General features: G+C 36.8%; 1 protein-coding gene across 1 annotated transcript in view; it reads right to left on the bottom strand.

The window, feature by feature from the left end:
• Nucleotides 1–18,514, bottom strand: part of VEGFC (vascular endothelial growth factor C) — an 85,916-nt gene that overhangs the window by 18,522 nt on the left and 48,880 nt on the right. Inside the window, exons 2-4 of the mRNA XM_082608699.1 lie at nucleotides 12,984–13,197; nucleotides 11,345–11,535; nucleotides 1,401–1,552 (exon numbers count right to left, since the gene is read on the bottom strand). Coding sequence (XP_082464825.1) covers nucleotides 1,401–1,552; nucleotides 11,345–11,535; nucleotides 12,984–13,197 — 557 coding nt within the window. The remainder of the gene's footprint in view (nucleotides 1–1,400; nucleotides 1,553–11,344; nucleotides 11,536–12,983; nucleotides 13,198–18,514) is intronic.

Below are 18,514 nucleotides of genomic sequence, written 5' to 3' on the forward strand. Positions count from 1 at the left end.
ATAAGGGAAAGAAGGAATTAATGACAACTGCGTGATTTCAAGGCCTCAAAGAATATGAAAGGCCATTACTGTGAATAATGTAGAGGTAAATAAACGGACTTAATAAACCTTTGACTTTGTACCTATTACGTCTAATATAATAATAAACACAGCTATATAAAAGGGACTTAATAAAATGTTATAAGTCATCAATATGGTCAGATCTTGAGCTGTAATTCTGGAAACCATCAATACAGAGATAACAACTGAAATGCTTAGAATGGATGAGTTGCCAAGGGACACAGGTGACTAGAACTCCCGGGGCTGCGTAAATGAAATCGCACCTACTACTTCAGGGGGCCATTGTCTCCACTTGCAACCGTATGAATTTATTCACAGATGCCTGTAAGATTTTTTCTTTCTGTCAGTCCAATTAGGCTATCCTTGAGTTTTTCCTACGGTGTCCCTGGAAAGGTAACGCCTCCTATCTGTCACACTAAGTATAGCAGCACAAAGAGATCCAACAGGGAAAACTGCTATTAGCCCATCACTTTTATTGTCAAGTCCACTAAAATGAAAGGTTTCTAAAAAGGTTTTTGGTAAATGTATATGTTTACCCATCAATTTATTTATACTTTTGTTACAAATGTTGGAATTATCTAGGGTTTATTTACACGCCCATTCCATATTCCCTGGCTATACTGAAGAACAAAGAGCTGCATCCTAATCTGGGGACAAAAAGTTCCTAGCTCTCAGATGGCAGTGCATAATGATTCATTATAAACTGTTCATAGAGTCAATACGTGAGGCTCTATCCAGGCCCTTTATAAGATCTAATGAATCATATGTTGCCATATACCGAACTAAAAAATAGGATGCGAAAAAAATTTGAGCAACAAATGTTACTTTGATTGTTAATTTGAAGTAATATTAAGAAAATTTATTTCAAGTATTAATCAAAATTTCAGTATTCAATCCTTGCTGAAATAAAAAATATGAATCGATATATAGAGAAAAACTAATTGAGACTGAAGAGAGGCAACTGAATGCTAATAGATGGAAAATAATGTATTTATATTTACTTTTTGTTTTGGACCAAAAATCTTACGCTCAAATATTTTTAGTTTTAGCATCACCTATGAATTTGCACAGCTGATTTCATGAATGTTGAATGTTGGTGGCATGTGTGTCATTCCACAGAAATACTTCTTTTATATTGTAAGCTATTTTGTCTATAACATGGGTTTTCTTGTCTCAGTTTAATTTTATGTTCACGGTGCACTTTTAAATTTGTCTTTTTATTTGATGCAGAAGTATATTATCGCAAATTTCACAAAAATTCTTTCAATCAACTGTGTTTACTTGGAAATGATTTTATATTAGTATAGGATGAAGAAAAAATAGATTTCATTCATACTCACTGTGGTAGTGTTGCTGGCAGGGAACGTCTAATAATTGAATGGACTTGTCTGTAAACATCCAGCTTAGACATGCATCGGCAGGAAGTGTGATTGGCAAAACTGATTGTTACTGGTTTGGGGCCTTGAGAGAGAGGCACTGTAATTTCAAACAACTACAAAGAAGGGACAAAAGAAGAAAAATTATATAGATGCTATAAAGCATTTTTATGGTACATGTTGGAGTCCAAAAAGAGTGAGATTAACTCTTCATGATTAGGTAGTGCTGCATAATGTATGCAGGATGCTAAAGTTTTTTATGATTACAATATAAAAACTGTTTTGTGTCTAATAAGTATCCTTTATCAGAATAGTAAACAGTCCATATGCTTAACTCATGTCACTATTATAAAGCATATTAGAATTTTGATAACCAACTAATGACTACAGAGCAGAGATGTGACAGACCAACATGTTCAAGGAAAAAAGGATTGTTTCAGAGTCCTAGATTATTTCAGGGGTTTAAAAAAATGGCACTGATATAAATATCTTTGTGATGTAAGAGCAAAGCTATTGGTCACACAACCTAGAAATGTTTGGTTAAGTCCTATTTTACGTAAATTGAATACACAGACATAAAATACATAGATGTAAAACTGACTTTCATTCCAAATTAAACTTCAGCCTCAAAGTAGTTTTACATTTATCTGAGATATCTTATGAATTTATTATGTTTAAAAGAAAAATAAATACATTTATTAGTAAAGGATCGTTTCTGCTATTTTGATGAAGGCATTATGAAAATATAAGTGTAAAGCAGGGTAGGACATTATACATGATGGTGGATTAGAGTCTTAACATTTCGTTTAAAACCTCATTCTGAATGCCTTATTAGTGGAGAACTTCAGCTCTTCCTCTTCCTTCCACAAAAACAATGTTTTAAGTTGAATATACAAATAAATTAGTGATTAAGTAAAACTAAGAGGATTTAAATTCCAAAGATCCTTAAAATCTAACTTATGATCAGTAATAATGGTGAAAGTGAAATCCTGACCATTACTGCTTGATAAGATCAGTTCATAGTAATTTACTTGTAGTTAAACCATGTGTTGTCTGGTACCTTTACAGACATTTGTGTAGTGCTAAAAAAGATACCACACCCCGAGCCTTGCGATTCCACCCTTTGCTGTAATTTCATGCCAACAGTGGAAGATCATCGCAGGTATTTAGGGAACAGAATTAGTTGCCCTTTCTGTCCATGCCTAAGGGAGATTCATTGAAATGAATTTTGAAGAATGAAATATAGAAATATCTAAATTATAAATGCACATTTTCTTCACTTGAAATGTATTTCTTATATATTCACGTAAAACTGCAGCTACTTTCTTAGCATAAGTGCCTTAGGAGGAATGGGCACAAGACTCACATCCAGACAGGGCGCCTTTATTAGCAACCCCACTTATAAGTTATGTGAACTTGGAAAGGTCATTTAACTTCTCAAAGCTGTATATTTCTTTAACAACCAGTAAATTCAGGGTGACATTTGCCCCATTAATCCATGGCACTGTTTTAAAAATTATGTAAGCTAACGTATATGATTGTGATATGTATTTTGATTGCTGTGTAGATGTGAGTTATTAATATTTGCATATATTCTCAAGATTCTAGATGTTTTCCAGAATACTTTCTATTCTATGTTGATAATCTCAACATATGGCCTCAATGTATCCCAGTATTATTATTTTGACCAGTTTCTTCTCTAAAAAGACATTTGTTTATGCCGTTTGGATGAAAGCCTTTTATTAGGTAAAAATGTCACACTGGCAGAAATCTTTTGCACGATGTATAACTATTTTAAGAGAGAGAATTCTGTACTATCTATATACACTACAGTTTTTCTACTTCTTATGACATCTCTCGACCCTACATTAAGAACCAGCATTCTAGAAGAAATATAAAGTGGTTTAGAATTGCTTATTTAATTTTCATATTTATATATTTATAAATTACTTAATTAAACTCTGTCATAGTGGAAATGATAGAAAGATGTACAGGTCAGCTCAGAAAAACCTAAGAATTTATGTTTAACTGGCAATTAGACATATGTACTTAGAGCTTAGGAGAGCCCCTTAAAGGCCAGTGGTATTAAAGTTGGAACTAAGTTCTTGGGCATTGATGAGAATACTTGGTGAGATCATTCTGAATGAAGACAGAACACACCTAATAATAGAAACCTGGGCAACAGGAACATATAAGGGGTGAAAAAAGGCACATGAACCAGTAAATATGTTTGGGAAGAAGTCTGATCCTACATGGAGAACCAGGAGGGGAACTGTTAAGCCAAGGGAAGCAAAAGAAAGAGAGGAGAGCTTTAAGAAGGTGGGTGTGGTCACAGGGTCAAAGGTCTTCAAGTGCGATAAGGACTGAGTGGCGATAACTGGGTACCAGAGCGCGTCTGAGGGCTGGAGCAGGTGGGAATGAAGAAACAAGAAGGGTGGCCTCATGTGATTGGAGAGAAAGGGATCAGATGGGTCAGGCCATGAGGGCATTTCTGCTTACAGAATGCGTGTAATAACCACTGCGAGATCTGGCATCGTCTCAAGTGACACAAGGCAGAACAGGGCCTGATAGCGAGGGATGAGGGACTATGAGATAACAGCTATTGTAGAAGAGTGAATGATGCTTCCCCACCCCCAGACCTCAGCCGCATCCTTCCTACTTTCAATGACTGCTGCCATTCCGGGTTCCACCCTGGCATGATTTCCAAAGGGGAAAGAGACCACAGTGAGTGTTACCAGTGATCGTGGACAGATCTTGGCCATTCCTGGGTGGACAATGTCCACAATCAGGACCTGCCCCAAAGCACCAGGTGTGTATTCAGGAACTAGGGCTTTGAAGAATGTTCTAGTGAGACGGAGATCAGTAAAATGCACATTAAGAGGCATCTTCCTGGTAAAATAAGCCTGGTGCTATACTTCCAAAGGGTGGAAGGCATTTGTGTTGGTGAATACACTGACTAAAAGGATAAAGCGACAGGTAAAGAGGCACTGGAAAAACAAATCACTGTTCAGAGAACTGTTTTTTTCCTGTAAGTTGAAGATTTTTCATAGGCATTAAAACTGTGGTGCAGTTTGAGAGAAAAATTATTTCTAATTAAGGAAAATAAATATTTAATTATTGATGTCATAGAAATGTCTCTTGTTTGAGTCCAAGTAGGCAGTTGGCCAGCTCAATTCAGTTCATTTGCTCAAAAGGAAGAAACAGGCTGAAGATTAAAGTAAAAACCCTTTTCTTCTCTTTGAAACATACCTTCCACCTCCAAATTTTGACCTGAGATTTTCAGGCAGTTTCCTTAACTTTCTAATTGACTGTGTCAGTGTGGAAAACATTGAAGGGTCCAGAGGAAGACGCTTTTGACCAATATTAAAGGGAAAAAAATTTTTGATAATCGAGTTTTATTCATCTGTTGACTTCAGAAGAATTAGAAACATCTCCTGAGATGTGCTGTGTGTGTGGACAGTAAGACGCAAGTGGGCCAGTGCCAGCTGCTGTCACGCAGTAAAGGAGCTGCTCTCATTCCCCACCTCCTTTCTGCACTAGCTTTAAATGTGAGTATTGATTGACTGTTGTTTTCATTTAAAATGATTAAATACAGTTTCTACTCCTTTTTAATAAGTATAATAAATTCCATTTTCTTTTTTACAGACCAATTTGTGAATTTTATATTGCTATATTTAATCCCTATGTTACTAAGAATGTCCATAGCCCTTTTTCCTAATTAGATAGTATGTGCTCAGAAAATGGAAACTTTTTTTGAGCTGAAAAATATTAATAATTAGAATCACATTATAAACTCACATGTTTCCCTAAATAAATAAACTTTTCAAATAACTGGCAACTTCCCTTTTCTACTAGAGGTATAAGAATAACCAAGATCTTAGTCTTAAAAAGAGATAGACATTAATTAGAGTCCTGCATCTGTGCTACTTCTGTGATCTGGAAAAATTATCTAACTTCTCTTAGCTGCTGTTTCATGATTTATGAAATAGGGATAATAATGGTGGTGATTTCATGGCAGTGTTGTTGGGATGATTCTTTTTCCTCTTCTTTAAAACTGAGTTGAGTCTTCATTAGAGGAATTACAATTTTTTAACTTATTTAAAATCTTTCTTTGTTCAGTTTTCAATAACTATTTATTGAGAACCTATAAGTCATCAGTCATCTCAAGCCAACAGTCATCTCAAGCCAACAGTCATCAATCAATGACTCTTGTCCCTAGTTTTAGTTAAGCAAAACTAACAATGAGAGCAAATTAGGAAAAAAAAATCTCTGTGTTTGTATGATGATACTAGGTTAGAATTTTAAACACAGCAAATAGTTTACCACAAATGCTGTTGGTAAGCAAGAACCTGCAGTTTAACCCCCTTATGAAATCTGTGCTTGTCATTTATATAAAGACCGAAACCAACACAGTGACTATAATTTTCTCTCAAAAGAGTTAAGGCCTATCCAAACACATCAGTCTTTGAAACAATAAATAGATTCTTTATATTTTAATGCAGTAAAAAATCCTTATACTCTTGTCAGATTGCTTTGTTCTTTAATGTGTGCACAATAGTACTTTCTATTTTAAATTTAAACTCATAGAGTGCAAAATTTATGTACTATGTTCAGCTTTAGCTAATAATTCTACGTATATACGAGCACCTAGTAAATACTAATGGATATATTTAGTATAATCATCCATCATTAATGGATGATGATAATTATAACTTGATATTTTGAACATGATGATTTTCCTAAAATAGTTTTATACCATAAAGTGAATTGTTCTTGAACAATAGATGGTATTAGCTTGTATATAATTAAGCATCTAAATAATAATAAAATTCACTATGGAGACTGATGCTATACTATCAGCATATGCCTATTAAAAGAGTTGCTGGTTTTGGAGAAGATCAAAAGAATTTACATAAAGATGGCATTTAAACAAAGATGGAAATTGAAAAAAAATTTTGATTGTGTATTCAGTAAAAACTGTGATAAACAAGAGGAAATGACAAACATTTCCAACAGACAGGTCCCCATTTGCTATCTACTGGAATTCTTTAATAAGAATATTTAACAGTCCATTCCCACCAACAAGAATGAACTTCAAATAAAGCCACATTTTGAAACAATAGGTTGTTTACACCAGCATAGCAACAGTTGTAAAGCAACAATTCCTATTTCTACTTCTCTTGCAGGCTATGCAAGAAAAAGGTGTAGAACTTCCTTTTTGAGAAGATCCTGGATTACAGTTTAGTACCAAATTCTAGAGAATGTTTGAGTGGATAAAAATATGACACAAAAAGTGCCTTCCGGGCCTCCCTGGTGGCGCAGTGGTTGGGAGTCCGCCTGCCGATGCAGGGGATACGGGTTCGTGCCCCGGTCTGGGGGGATCCCATGTGCCGCGGAGCGGCTGGGCCCGTGAGCCATGGCCGCTGGGCCTGCGCGTCCGGAGCCTGTGCTCCGCAACGGGAGAGGCCACAACAGTGAGAGGCCCGCGAAAAAAAAAAAAAAAAAAAAAGTGCCTTCCTTTACAACATCTTTTTACCTCAAAATATGACCAGTTTCTCTCCAGAGAATAATATTTCACTACCATATGTAATTTAAATATTCCAACCCTGAGTCCGTTCATTACGTGTAGACACATCTGTAGCCCCTGGCGAGCATGGCTAATAACTGCAAAGTCAGACAGAAAAACTGCACAATATTTAAAGAGATAATCCCTAAACATGGGAAAAGATGAAAATTGAGCGTTTATTTTAACCTTTCAACTGAGTATATGAACCACATGGCCAGCTATCAAGGGTCTATGGAACTTAAATTGGGTCTGGGAAGACAGCAGGTCCTAACAGATTTACATCTGGTATTGAATTCATTTTACATGTTTTTATAAATAAGATGTACATACAGTACTACAATTAAAATACAAACCCCAATTCAGGAGTTTCAGAAAAATTGAATAAAACTTGTGGATAGGATCAGTACATTTAGTTGGAAAAAAATGGTATGTTTAACAGATACATTAACTTCTGATAATGGGTATTGGTATTGAGTTCTTTTCCCACATCTGGATAAAACCTGATTTCCAACAACCGTGCTTGCCAAATATTACTTAGCTAAAGATTCAGAACAAATCGCATTCCACTTGTTAAATACATATGAATGTAATAAAGTAATCCCTCAGACTGCTAGTGTTCTGTTTAATTAAGGGAAGAACTATCCCTGTCGGCAGTGCAAAATAATACTTCTGAGTTTCATCCCAGAGTTGCACATTTTACTTAGGTTTAAATGAATTTTGCAGTAAAAGACAATTTTAGGAAACACTTGAACTCCAATATAATCTGGCATGCTTTTGCTAGTCTATATGCTCATACTATTTCTTTATAAGATAACACAAACATAGAATGGCTGTTTCTAAGACAGCAACACAGAATTTTAAATAATGTGGTTCATGTACATCAGAATGAGGAAAGGATGTTTAGGGCCCAGACTGAGCTGCTTCTTCAGCTGATACTAACGAACACACACAGTTTCTCCAGTTCTAACTCCAAGATGTCCAAGGAAAGCCCATAGATTTAGCAGTTATTTTTTCATTCCTATCTTCAGTGACACTATTCAACAAGAATACCAACATTTAAATAACTTTTTGTCCATATGTTTGGCTCAAAAGCAGATGACTTTCTTCTGCTCCTACTTTGGCCATCAAATAATTTATGTTCTGCAAAATCCACTTTCTACTTTTGGGTTATGTGTCTTAAACATACAATTTTTCATGAGAAAATACACTTAAAGCATATGTTTAGGAAAGAGGTCGAGAAGACATCCGATCAGTATAACTTTTCAAAGTCACTTAGCTGTTAGTTGGGAAGGACTTCGGGGCAGTTGCTATGGATTAGCTCACTCTGGAATGCTCAGTGCATGTGGTTTTACTTTCCAACTCACGGCTGGCTTCCTCACACACGCTGATAACCTGTCCTTCATGGAACCCCATCAAATTTTTCTATGAAGTTTCTACTAAAAACTTGGGTTTTACATTACTTAAGGTACATTGTCCTTACAGTTTATGTGATTCTAACTGGTGACTTGTTGCCAAAAGATGTGTCTGGAATTCCTGTAACAAAACACTTTTTTTTTTCTCCTTCAGAAAGTATCGGTAAGAAACTTCCTTTTATGTTTGAAAGCAATCATCACATGCTCCCATTTATACTATATTGAAAATATAAAAAAACAGATAAACTCAGGAAAGAGTGTTACCTGAGTGCAAGCTTCTACAAGCTGCAAAATTAGTAAAACGGTCAGAGACAAATGAAAACAGTGCCACCAGGAGTTTCATGTCTTGTTCTCCTTGGTTTGTAAACCTCCTTGATAAACACTACTTAGTAGGTGCTTCACCACATTTGCTTAATTGAATTTAAATTCAAATTATCCCTTTTACCTTAAAAAATAAATCTGCATGGATTCTTTGGGTGGGAGAAGGGCATGATATTACAAAATCAAAGGGAGAAATGGGCGGGACATCAACGACTGAATATTGGCTTTCCCTGGGTATTAGCTTCCAATCTCTCTCCTGATACAAGAGTTCTCTCAGCAGTAACAACCACATAGAGGCTTCAAACCACATTCATCGATATGAGGCTTCCTCCCAAATCTACAGCTGAAGATCCAATCACTGCTGTAGAATTCTAGAATTCTATGCCCACTCTTCCTCTGGTATCTCCACCTAAATATCACTCAGATGCTTCAAAACCAGCCTATTCAGAACTCTGCCTTTGACTCCAAATCTGCTCCCTTTGATTTAAGTATTTATTTAGTGCCCAGTGTTCACTACGTGCCAGCTACCGCGCTATTAGGCCCCATGGTAATAACCAAACACAGCCTTTGCTTTCATGAGGTTTAGAGCCTGGGGAGTAAAATAATCTGACAGACAGATAAGGTAATGATGCTATATTGTACAGGTAATAAAGGGTGCTATCGGAGCACAGGACAGGATGCTGTGAAGGCGACATTTATGTCTAGGCCTAAGGATGTGTAGAAATCAGCTCGATAAGTGGGGACATGGTGGTGATGTGTAAGGAGGTTTCAAACCCAGGATGCAGTACCGGAATGACTTGGAGGTAAGAGATTTTGACATAATTTAAAGAGTAAAGGAATTTGGGTATTTGTGGAAAGCGGTTTTTACGGGCAAGAGCAGAGACAATTGAAGCTGAAGATTTAAGTAGCAGCCAGATCACGGAGGGCCCAGGAAACCATGTTAAAGGATTTAACCTAAAGAAGACCCTAACGAGGAGCGCCATTCAAAATATTTCACAACTTAGAAGGTTGCTATCAACCGATCCGAAGAGATGCTAGCCTGAGCAATCCAATCAGAAAAGACCAGCTTATCAATACCCTTGCTGTGTGCTGGCTCAGTCTCAATAGGCAGTGTTACAGGAGGGTTTTGAGCAGCATCTGATTTCTCATTTAGAAAAGAAAAAACTCACTGCTTATATATAATGTGGCAAAGGGATTGGAGGGAAGTAGGAAGGAGGTATGACATCAGTTAATGGGCTGGTCCACGTGTCATGCCCCAGGTGATTGACAGATGCAGCCCAGATCAGAGTGGAGTCAGCAGAATGAAGATACAGATGGGTTCTAGAGACGTTTGGAAGGTAGAGTTAACAGGGATTATTGACTGGACTTCTGGTGAAAGCAAGAATAATCAGATTGACCAACTAAAAGAACGGCATCATTTACTAAGACAGAGAACGCTGGAGAAAGAAAAAGATTCATTGACTTTTTTGTTTATTTGTGAGGGTGGGTGGAGGTGGGAGACAGGCCGTAACTCCAGCGTGACACAGGCTGACTCTGACCTGTCTGGGGGAAGCCGAATCACGAGGCTGAGTTGGTCGTGCGGAAACCACGAGAGAGGTCTGAGCTGGAGATAAAGATTTGGGAGTAATCACAGGAAGGGCAGAAAGAGAAGGTGAGGAAAGAGGGTGTGTAGAGTCAGAGGAGGGTGTCCGGAGCGGAACTCGGAAGCCTAAGTACTTCCTTCCCAACTGACTTCAAACTTTTAACTCCAAAATTCTGCACATCTTTAAAAACTTGAAATGCTAAAATGAAAGCTACTCCATTGTCATACATTTTAAAGCCACTGCTATGCAGATCAGAATTTATAAGAATTGTGATTATCGCAAGTATCAAGTCTATCGAAAAAATCCAAACAAAATGTGAAAACATAAACCAACAAGAAACCAGACAGACTTCAAAAATGGCATGGGCAAATCCCGATTTTTTTTTTCCATATGAGCAGATAATTGGGAGGAAGCAGGTAAAATGAATCATAGCAACATCATAAATGTATTGTAAAAGTAATCCTAAATTCTATGAAGCTTGGAGGTAAAAGATTAAATACAGCTCAAGCACCATAATAATAAACAATATTGTCTAGGACACATGTCATACTGCTGAACTGAATTATTTTAAAATATACACAATTAAAGGTATTCAAAAAAATTTATTTTAATTCCCAAATCCCTCATGTTTATTTTCTCTAACTTTGAAAAAGATAGTGTTTTCTTTTCAAGAGACTCAGAAGGCCGCCATGCCTTTGATAGAGTTTGGCTTGAATATAAAAACAGCATCATTTTTTAAAATCTTACTATCTTTTAAAAATGGATATTACTTTCTGCAGAATACGCTACTGGCATAAGCATTTCTATTTGACCTTTAAAACGTGGCTTGGATGCCACTCTGTAAAGAGAGTTCACGAAGCATCCATTACTCTTTCGGTGATGGTCTACCATGGAAAGCACCAACTACTGGGACGTTAACTTCGTTCCCCAGAGACAAGACAAGCAAGTGTGAGCGGGACTAAGGCCCTCTGAAGGCCGCAGGGATGAAGGCGCCCGGGTGCAGGGCTCGCGCAGAGCCCGGCCTACCGCCTTGCTGAGGTAGCTGGTGCTGGTGTTCGTGCACCGCTGGCCCTCGCTGTTGCAGCAGCCGCCGCATCTGTAGACGGACACGCACGGAGGCTTGAAGAAGGTGTTTGTCGCTGCTCCGAACTCCTTCCCCACATCCACGCACACCTCCCGCGGCACGCACTGGGTCTTCCTCCACTCAGTGTCGATACCTGTCGGGTCACAGGGCAGGCCGTGAGTCGCACAGAAGCCACCAAGGCGGAGACACCCACAGCAGTTGGAAGCCACTCACATTTGATTTCAGAGTGAAGAGTTAAGTACAATGCATAACTTTGGAGGCATAACTTTAGAGGAATCGTTGATGGGATCCTACATCACCCCGTGAATTGGAATAGAATATAATCTTTAACAGAGCAGCTAAAGGTATTCTCTAAAAGAAAAAACACCTAACATCTAGACGCTTTCTCAAAATGACAATAGAATATTGCTTCTACGGCCCTTATGTTTGGTTTTCTTAAGAAAATGAACATTTAATATACAGATGTTTATAAAACCTGCAGAGAGAGACTCGTGCTCATTTGCTATCATACGTAGCTTTTTTGACATCTCAGAGCAAACATAAACGTGTTTGCTTTTTTAAACTGAGATGTAAATGAGATGGCGGCTTTGGTTTTGGATTCAGTTCAAAACTCATTTTCAGGCAGGTCATCTGGCAACCTCAGTAGTGTCCTGGTGATAGGTACTTGAAGTGAGAGGGTATTTTCCAGCAACTGGGACGTGCATCCTGAACTTAAGCTTTTTCAGGAAAGTCAAAATCCCCTAGTCCTTTCATGCTCCCTCTTGGAATTCTGTTCCCAGTGAGTCAGTGCTTTACCTATACCACTGCTGATGCTTTAAAGACTGAATTAAAAATGACGTACTTCTTAAATGTTCTAGTTTATTTTCCCCCTATTTCCCCTAACATAAAGTTTCTGGGAAAAAAAGATATAAACTACTGGTTATTAAACCATAAAACCATTTTGCGTGTTTGCTTTTGTTCTCAAAATAATTTGCAATCTCAAACCTTTACAGCAGTTAACATCCCAAAACAGGAAGGAGTAAACGTTTTAAAAGTGTCTACCTATTTATGCTATGGCATTTTGTGCAACATCATAATTTTTTGTGGCTGTAGCTTTACCAAAGTCCAGCTCTCAAGCAAGTTCCCTATGAAGCAACACAGAAACAAGTAGCAGTTGATAAGGTGATTTTGGATGATTTAGAAATTAAACGTTTCTATATCCAAAGCTAAAGAAAATTTATACGCAATTATTTTTATGATGCAGAATGTTTAAGTGATTAAACTGGTATAGTGTGTACAATTTATCTGTATGTTTTAAAATTTTTTCTGATGGGACATCACCTCAATTAAAAAAAAAATTACAGTGTGTTGATATGCACGCACCTCCCTGTCTTTATCTTTCAAGAAATCATCTTAACCACTCACAGTGAAATCATAAAATTCTGTAATTTGAAAATAATTCTTTATTTTCTGTTGTTTTATTTGCTTTCGGCCCTAAAGGTATTCAGTGGTATTACAAATGCTGAAATTAAAGGACCAGAGGGACAATTTTCACTGGGTTGATATGTGAAGCTTACTATATATTTTCTTTCCCATACTTACTTTTTAAGATGTCTGCATTGTAGTGTGCTGCGGCAAATTTTAGAGTCCCTTCTGTTCTCGTATTGGCGTTGGCCTGTTCTTTACTGTGTTGCCAGCCACCTTTCCTTAACTGACACTTGTACATTTTCCAGGATTCAGGGTAGAGCAGAGTCATGAGTTCGTCTACACTGGACACCAACCGCAGCTGCTCCTCCAGCTCTCTGCCTGCATAAGCCTGTCAAAGCAGCATGCAAGATCGGTTACTTGTCAGATTAAGGGATGTGGAAACAGATGCACTAGAAAACCTTTAGCCTTGCTTATATCTATCTATCTATCTACCTATACAAATAAATATATATATATATACATATGTAATATATACATTAGAAAACCTTTAGGCTTGTTATATATGTATAAATATATATGTATATATATTTATATATGTTATATATGCTAAATTTCTATTAAAATATTATTAATTTTCCCCAAATTAACTATTACTGGTAAAATTACATTCATCTTTAATTTGAATCAATACCACAATTAAAATGAAATTAAACACCACAATTGAATGTAAAATACATACTTAGTTTTTTTTTTGTTTTTTTGTTTATTTTTTGCAGTATGCGGGCCTCTCACTGTTGTGGCCTCTCCCGCTGCGGAGCACAGGCTCCGGACGCGCAGGCTCAGCGGCCATGGCTCACGGGCCCAGCCGCTCTGCGGCATGTGGGATCTTCCCGGACCAGGGCACGAACCCGTGTCCCCTGCATCGGCAGGCGGATTCCCAGCCACTGCGCCACCAGGGAAGCCCCAAACTTTATTTATAAAATGATGATACAGATATGTAACTCAGACATAAAAAAAAGGTTCATAATATAATCTATGAAAAAGGAGAATATACAACTTATATACAGTATACCTATAACATAATGTTCATACATGCAGTACAATCTTTTCACAGAACAGTATATCTGGACAGATTGCATACATGTGTGTATATATTCTCAAGAGTAAAAGCTATGCAGCAAAAAAATTATCTTCTCCAAATTGCAAGATTAAGGTAATTATTAAGTCTTTATATATTTCTATATTTTAAATTTTAAATAATGAACATACATAAAATTTTATTATCAAAATAAAAATTTAAAAGTAATCATCTCTAAGCATATGGAGAGGCTATAATATTAGCTTTCATTTCAGCCTTTCGTTTAGTTTACTCTTCTTATATCTGCATAGAACATGCCTTTGATAAATCATTTGATGTAAAACAACCACTGGCAAAAGCAGAAGCTATCACAGACAAAATGGTATAAAAATAGCTTAACATTGTACAGTTGATTCACTTATTCCCATTAGACTTTACTTATCATATTTTTGAGGAAGAAAAACAAGCTGTAGTATCAGAAGATCCAGATATTCATCTTGGCTACAGACCTTATTTTAATTGAGTAACATTAAATTTCATTTCTCTGAACCTCATTTTACTCTGTAAATGGCAATAATGATATCTTCCTCATAGAGTGTTTGTGATGATTCAAACAGACATTTGATATGGAAGTATATTATACACGTTGTAGTCAGGGGTGGGATTACTTGTCATTTTAACATCTTTGGGGAGCAAAAGCACAGTACAGAGACTGTTTTTTTAGATAAACTGAGTCTTGAACTGTAACTGTGAGTACTGTACCAGTTCTGGCTCAGAATTTATTTAGATCCGCCTTCTGCGTTTTTGTTTTAAATGAACAGCAACCTAGAAATTGAGCTTTGTCAGCACTATCATCCTGTTCTGTGAATCCAGGGAAGATCAAAATTTTGAGGATAGATACCATCAGCTAACCATGGCACATTCACATTTATAGCCTATTTTGAAGAAGCTGAAGAGGTCCCAGTAACCTAGAATGAGTTCTGAACCAGGAACACACCAAACTCCAGGAAAAAGTTCTACAAAGTCAGATTCTTTGTCAATACTTTCTTGGGTCTTTATGTTCACCAATGTTTTCCAGAATGTTGAGGTCATTTTCTTGAATATTAATATATTCCTTTTATTTTCCAAAGGGATTTGGTGTGTCTTAAAATAGAAAGTGTCTTATAATTGGATATTCAACTGTAATCAAAAGCCTAAAATAATCTAAGAATGAATCTAACTTTGCATTCTGTCTTGGAGTGATCAATTAGGAGGTTACAGTAACTACTCCTATGTAACTTCAGCAAGTACACATTTGCAAACAGTAACCTAAGTGTACATGCACTGGAAGATCTGGAGATGCTACAGAAGTCAAAGCTGAGAGTGCAACGTTGAAGGCAGGGAGCTATATACAACCAGGCATAAACCCCTTCCGTGGTGATTCACACACCTAAAACATTCCCTTCTTACTCTGCCAGGAGAAGGATGAAGTAAGATCTCTGATTCTAGAAGCTACATGATGAGAAAGAGCTTTGGGATTTCACCCACACTCTGCAATTCTCTCTGGTTATGAAGAATCGTAACATGAAGTGAACACTTGAGGTGACCTTGAAAGCAGCCTCTGATCACTATATTCTACGCACATGGCGTGTAAAAACTAGTTTTCCTCTTGCCGCTCTGTGTTGACTAGGGGTTGTTCAGGTGTAGGGAGAAAGCAAAAGTGCACGTAGGTTGCCCTTCCTCCAAGACCTGAGATAATGCAGAGAGTCAATGAGAGGTGGGAAACCATAGCATTCATCTAGCATTAATGTTAGCAATGGTCCTGGATTTGTCAATGAGTGGAAATTAGCTGTTAAAAAACCTACAAATCCCATGTCAACAGTCCCTTTGAACAACAATCTTAAGTTAATCACTATGCTGTATATAAATCTGGCAGTCATTTAATAATTTTATGAAGTTGAAAATGGGAGAATGCACATTATTAAATTATGGAAAATTTCCTTTCACCTAAAAGCATATACTCATCAAATATTCATAATCAGAATTGAAAGAATGGGCAAGAGTCCATCAAAGAAAGGTTGGATCATACTACTATATTTTCAGGAAGTGACCGAAAGGGTCATAGGTAAATCTGGTTAGTTGTCTAATACATCTATATCGGTGGAAGAGGGAGAAAAATTACTTACTATTCAAACTGGAAAAGAAGGGATGTTTGTACTTATCTTAAACTGTCCATATGCCATTTAAAAAAGTCTGGCTCAAGTAATATTTTATATTTGAAGGAAATGTACATTTTCATGGACAGCTTCATAAGGCAAAGGGAAGATGACTTGATTAAATTACCAGTTTAATAAGATAAGAAATTTACTAAAAGCTTGAAAAGGAAATATTTGTCATATTAGTCATCACATACATCATCTCTTTGTCCTAAGAAACCAAAATATCAGTAGGGACCAAACTATTATAAGGCAGTTATCAAGACGAATAGCTTTACACTACCATTGGGTTTTCTTCCTTTCTTCTTTGAAAATAGGGTCTAATCCAATCATCAGAATAAGTGGTTACTGAAGTTATTTATTCTGCCCCTAAAATAGCAAAGGAAATTGCTTATTCACTCCTTATTTAAGAATGGCAGTTGTAAGACCGATGAACTTGTGGGTCATTCTGTTTCCTTCAGCTAACCAGCCATCCTGGGCAAATTTATAAATTGTAAATGTATGTTCTAATTATTTAAACCTTTTTAAAGCAAAATTTGGGCTAGGTGGCATAATGGAGAGGGGTTGGATTTGAGAAATCTTCCAATACATAGTTATAAAACTCACTTTTAAAATCATCCTTTGGTAGAAAATAACAAATAACTCTGGAAAATCAAATGGTATCCTTCAAAGGAACAGGAATCTGTAAATGTTTTACATAACCTTAGCAAATCATTTTACCCAGGGTTTCAGTGAAGGTATCAGAAGGATTCTTTCACCCACAGGTCACCCATCATGCAGGTCTACACCAACCTGATGTGGCACAGATAGGTAACTCTGGAAGCAGGTATGTACATTTTAGTTTAATATTGGAAGTTTTTAATTGGAAGTTTTAAGTTTTAATTTAATTTTTGCCTAATCCTCTGACATTTTTATTGTAAGTATTGAAAATAATGCCATAATAAAGAATGGGCTCTTTAAAATCCATTATTGAGAGCATAAGTTATTTATTTAAAAAAATAAAAGTTACTTTTTTGGTTTACCAAATATATGAATTAAATAAAAAGTCAAATTTTATTTCATCAAAATCTAAGTTAAATAGACTCCTAGAAAATATTTTAAATATTTGTTTTCAATTACGTTATTTTTGAGACAACTTTCTAATGTCAACATAGACAATCTGTCATGTCTGCATAATCAACGCAATGGACAAGATATTCTATACACACTGATTCCTTGCACTGAACACTGAAAATCACTTGCTTGTGTCTTATTCTTGAATGGAATTGACTTTTTTCCTTGTAGAATGGCAAAATAGTGTCAAAAATATTAATTCCATCCTTTTTCCAGATATGATTACAAAAGTAGCACCAGGTAGGTGAAGCCATAAATAGTGAATGCATTTACTGACTACTAAAGAAATGCTAAAAAAATAAAACTTATTATTCAAATATTCGTATATACATACTGTAGAGCAGTAGCTCTCAACCAGGAATGATCTCCCCTCCCCCAGGGTCATTTGGCAAAGTCTGCAGATGTTTTTGGTTTCAGAGGTACGGTGGTGATGCTACTGGTATTAGCAAGTACAGGCCAAGAAGGCTGCTCAATGTTCTAGAATGGACAGGACAGTCTCCCCCCAAAAAAGAAATACTCAGGCAAATGTGTCAAGAGTGCTGCTGTCAGAAAGAGAAAGACAAATACCGAATGCTAACACACATATATGGAATTTAAGAAAAAAAAAAAAGTCATGAAGAACCTAGGGGTAAGACGGGAATAAAGACACAGACCTACTTGAGAATGGACTTGAGGATATGGGGAGGGGGAAGGGTAAGCTGTGACAAAGTGAAAGAGAGGCATGGACATATATACACTACCAAACGTAAGGTAGATGGATAGTGGGAAGCAGCCGCAGAGCACAGGGAGATCAGCTCGGTGCTTTGTGACCGCCTGGAGGGGTGGGATGGGGAGGGTGGGAGGGAGGGAGACACAGGAGGGAAGGGATGTGGGAACAGATGTATATGTATGACTGATTCGCTTTGTTATAAAGCGGAAACTAATTTAAAAAATTAAAAAAAAAAAGAGTGCTGCTGTTGGGAAACCCTGCAGCCGAGTAAAAGTGGACTTTGTCATTTATTAGCCTCTTAGGAACACACCAGAAGGTTGGAAATTTGCGTGAATTTCACCTTGTAAAATCCCTAGAGACATCAGAAGGAGTGAGTGAATGGGTCTAAAACACCACCAGCAGATAGACTTAATAAATGTAACATTCTTAGGGATGTTTACTTATTGGCCAGGATGCCATTATTTTCCTTTTTACATAGACATTTCTTAACAGCTTTCCTTTGTTTTCCAACAAGAAGACAATGCAGCAGTTTAGACACAGTCTTCCTAGGTACATAATAAATTCAAAATGTTTCATGATTGTTTTCCTTTGATTGCTTATAATTTTTTTC

Source organism: Mesoplodon mirus (assembly GCF_964341445.2).
Source record: "Mesoplodon mirus genome assembly, chromosome: 20".
NCBI classification, from domain to species: Eukaryota; Metazoa; Chordata; class Mammalia; order Artiodactyla; family Ziphiidae; genus Mesoplodon; species Mesoplodon mirus.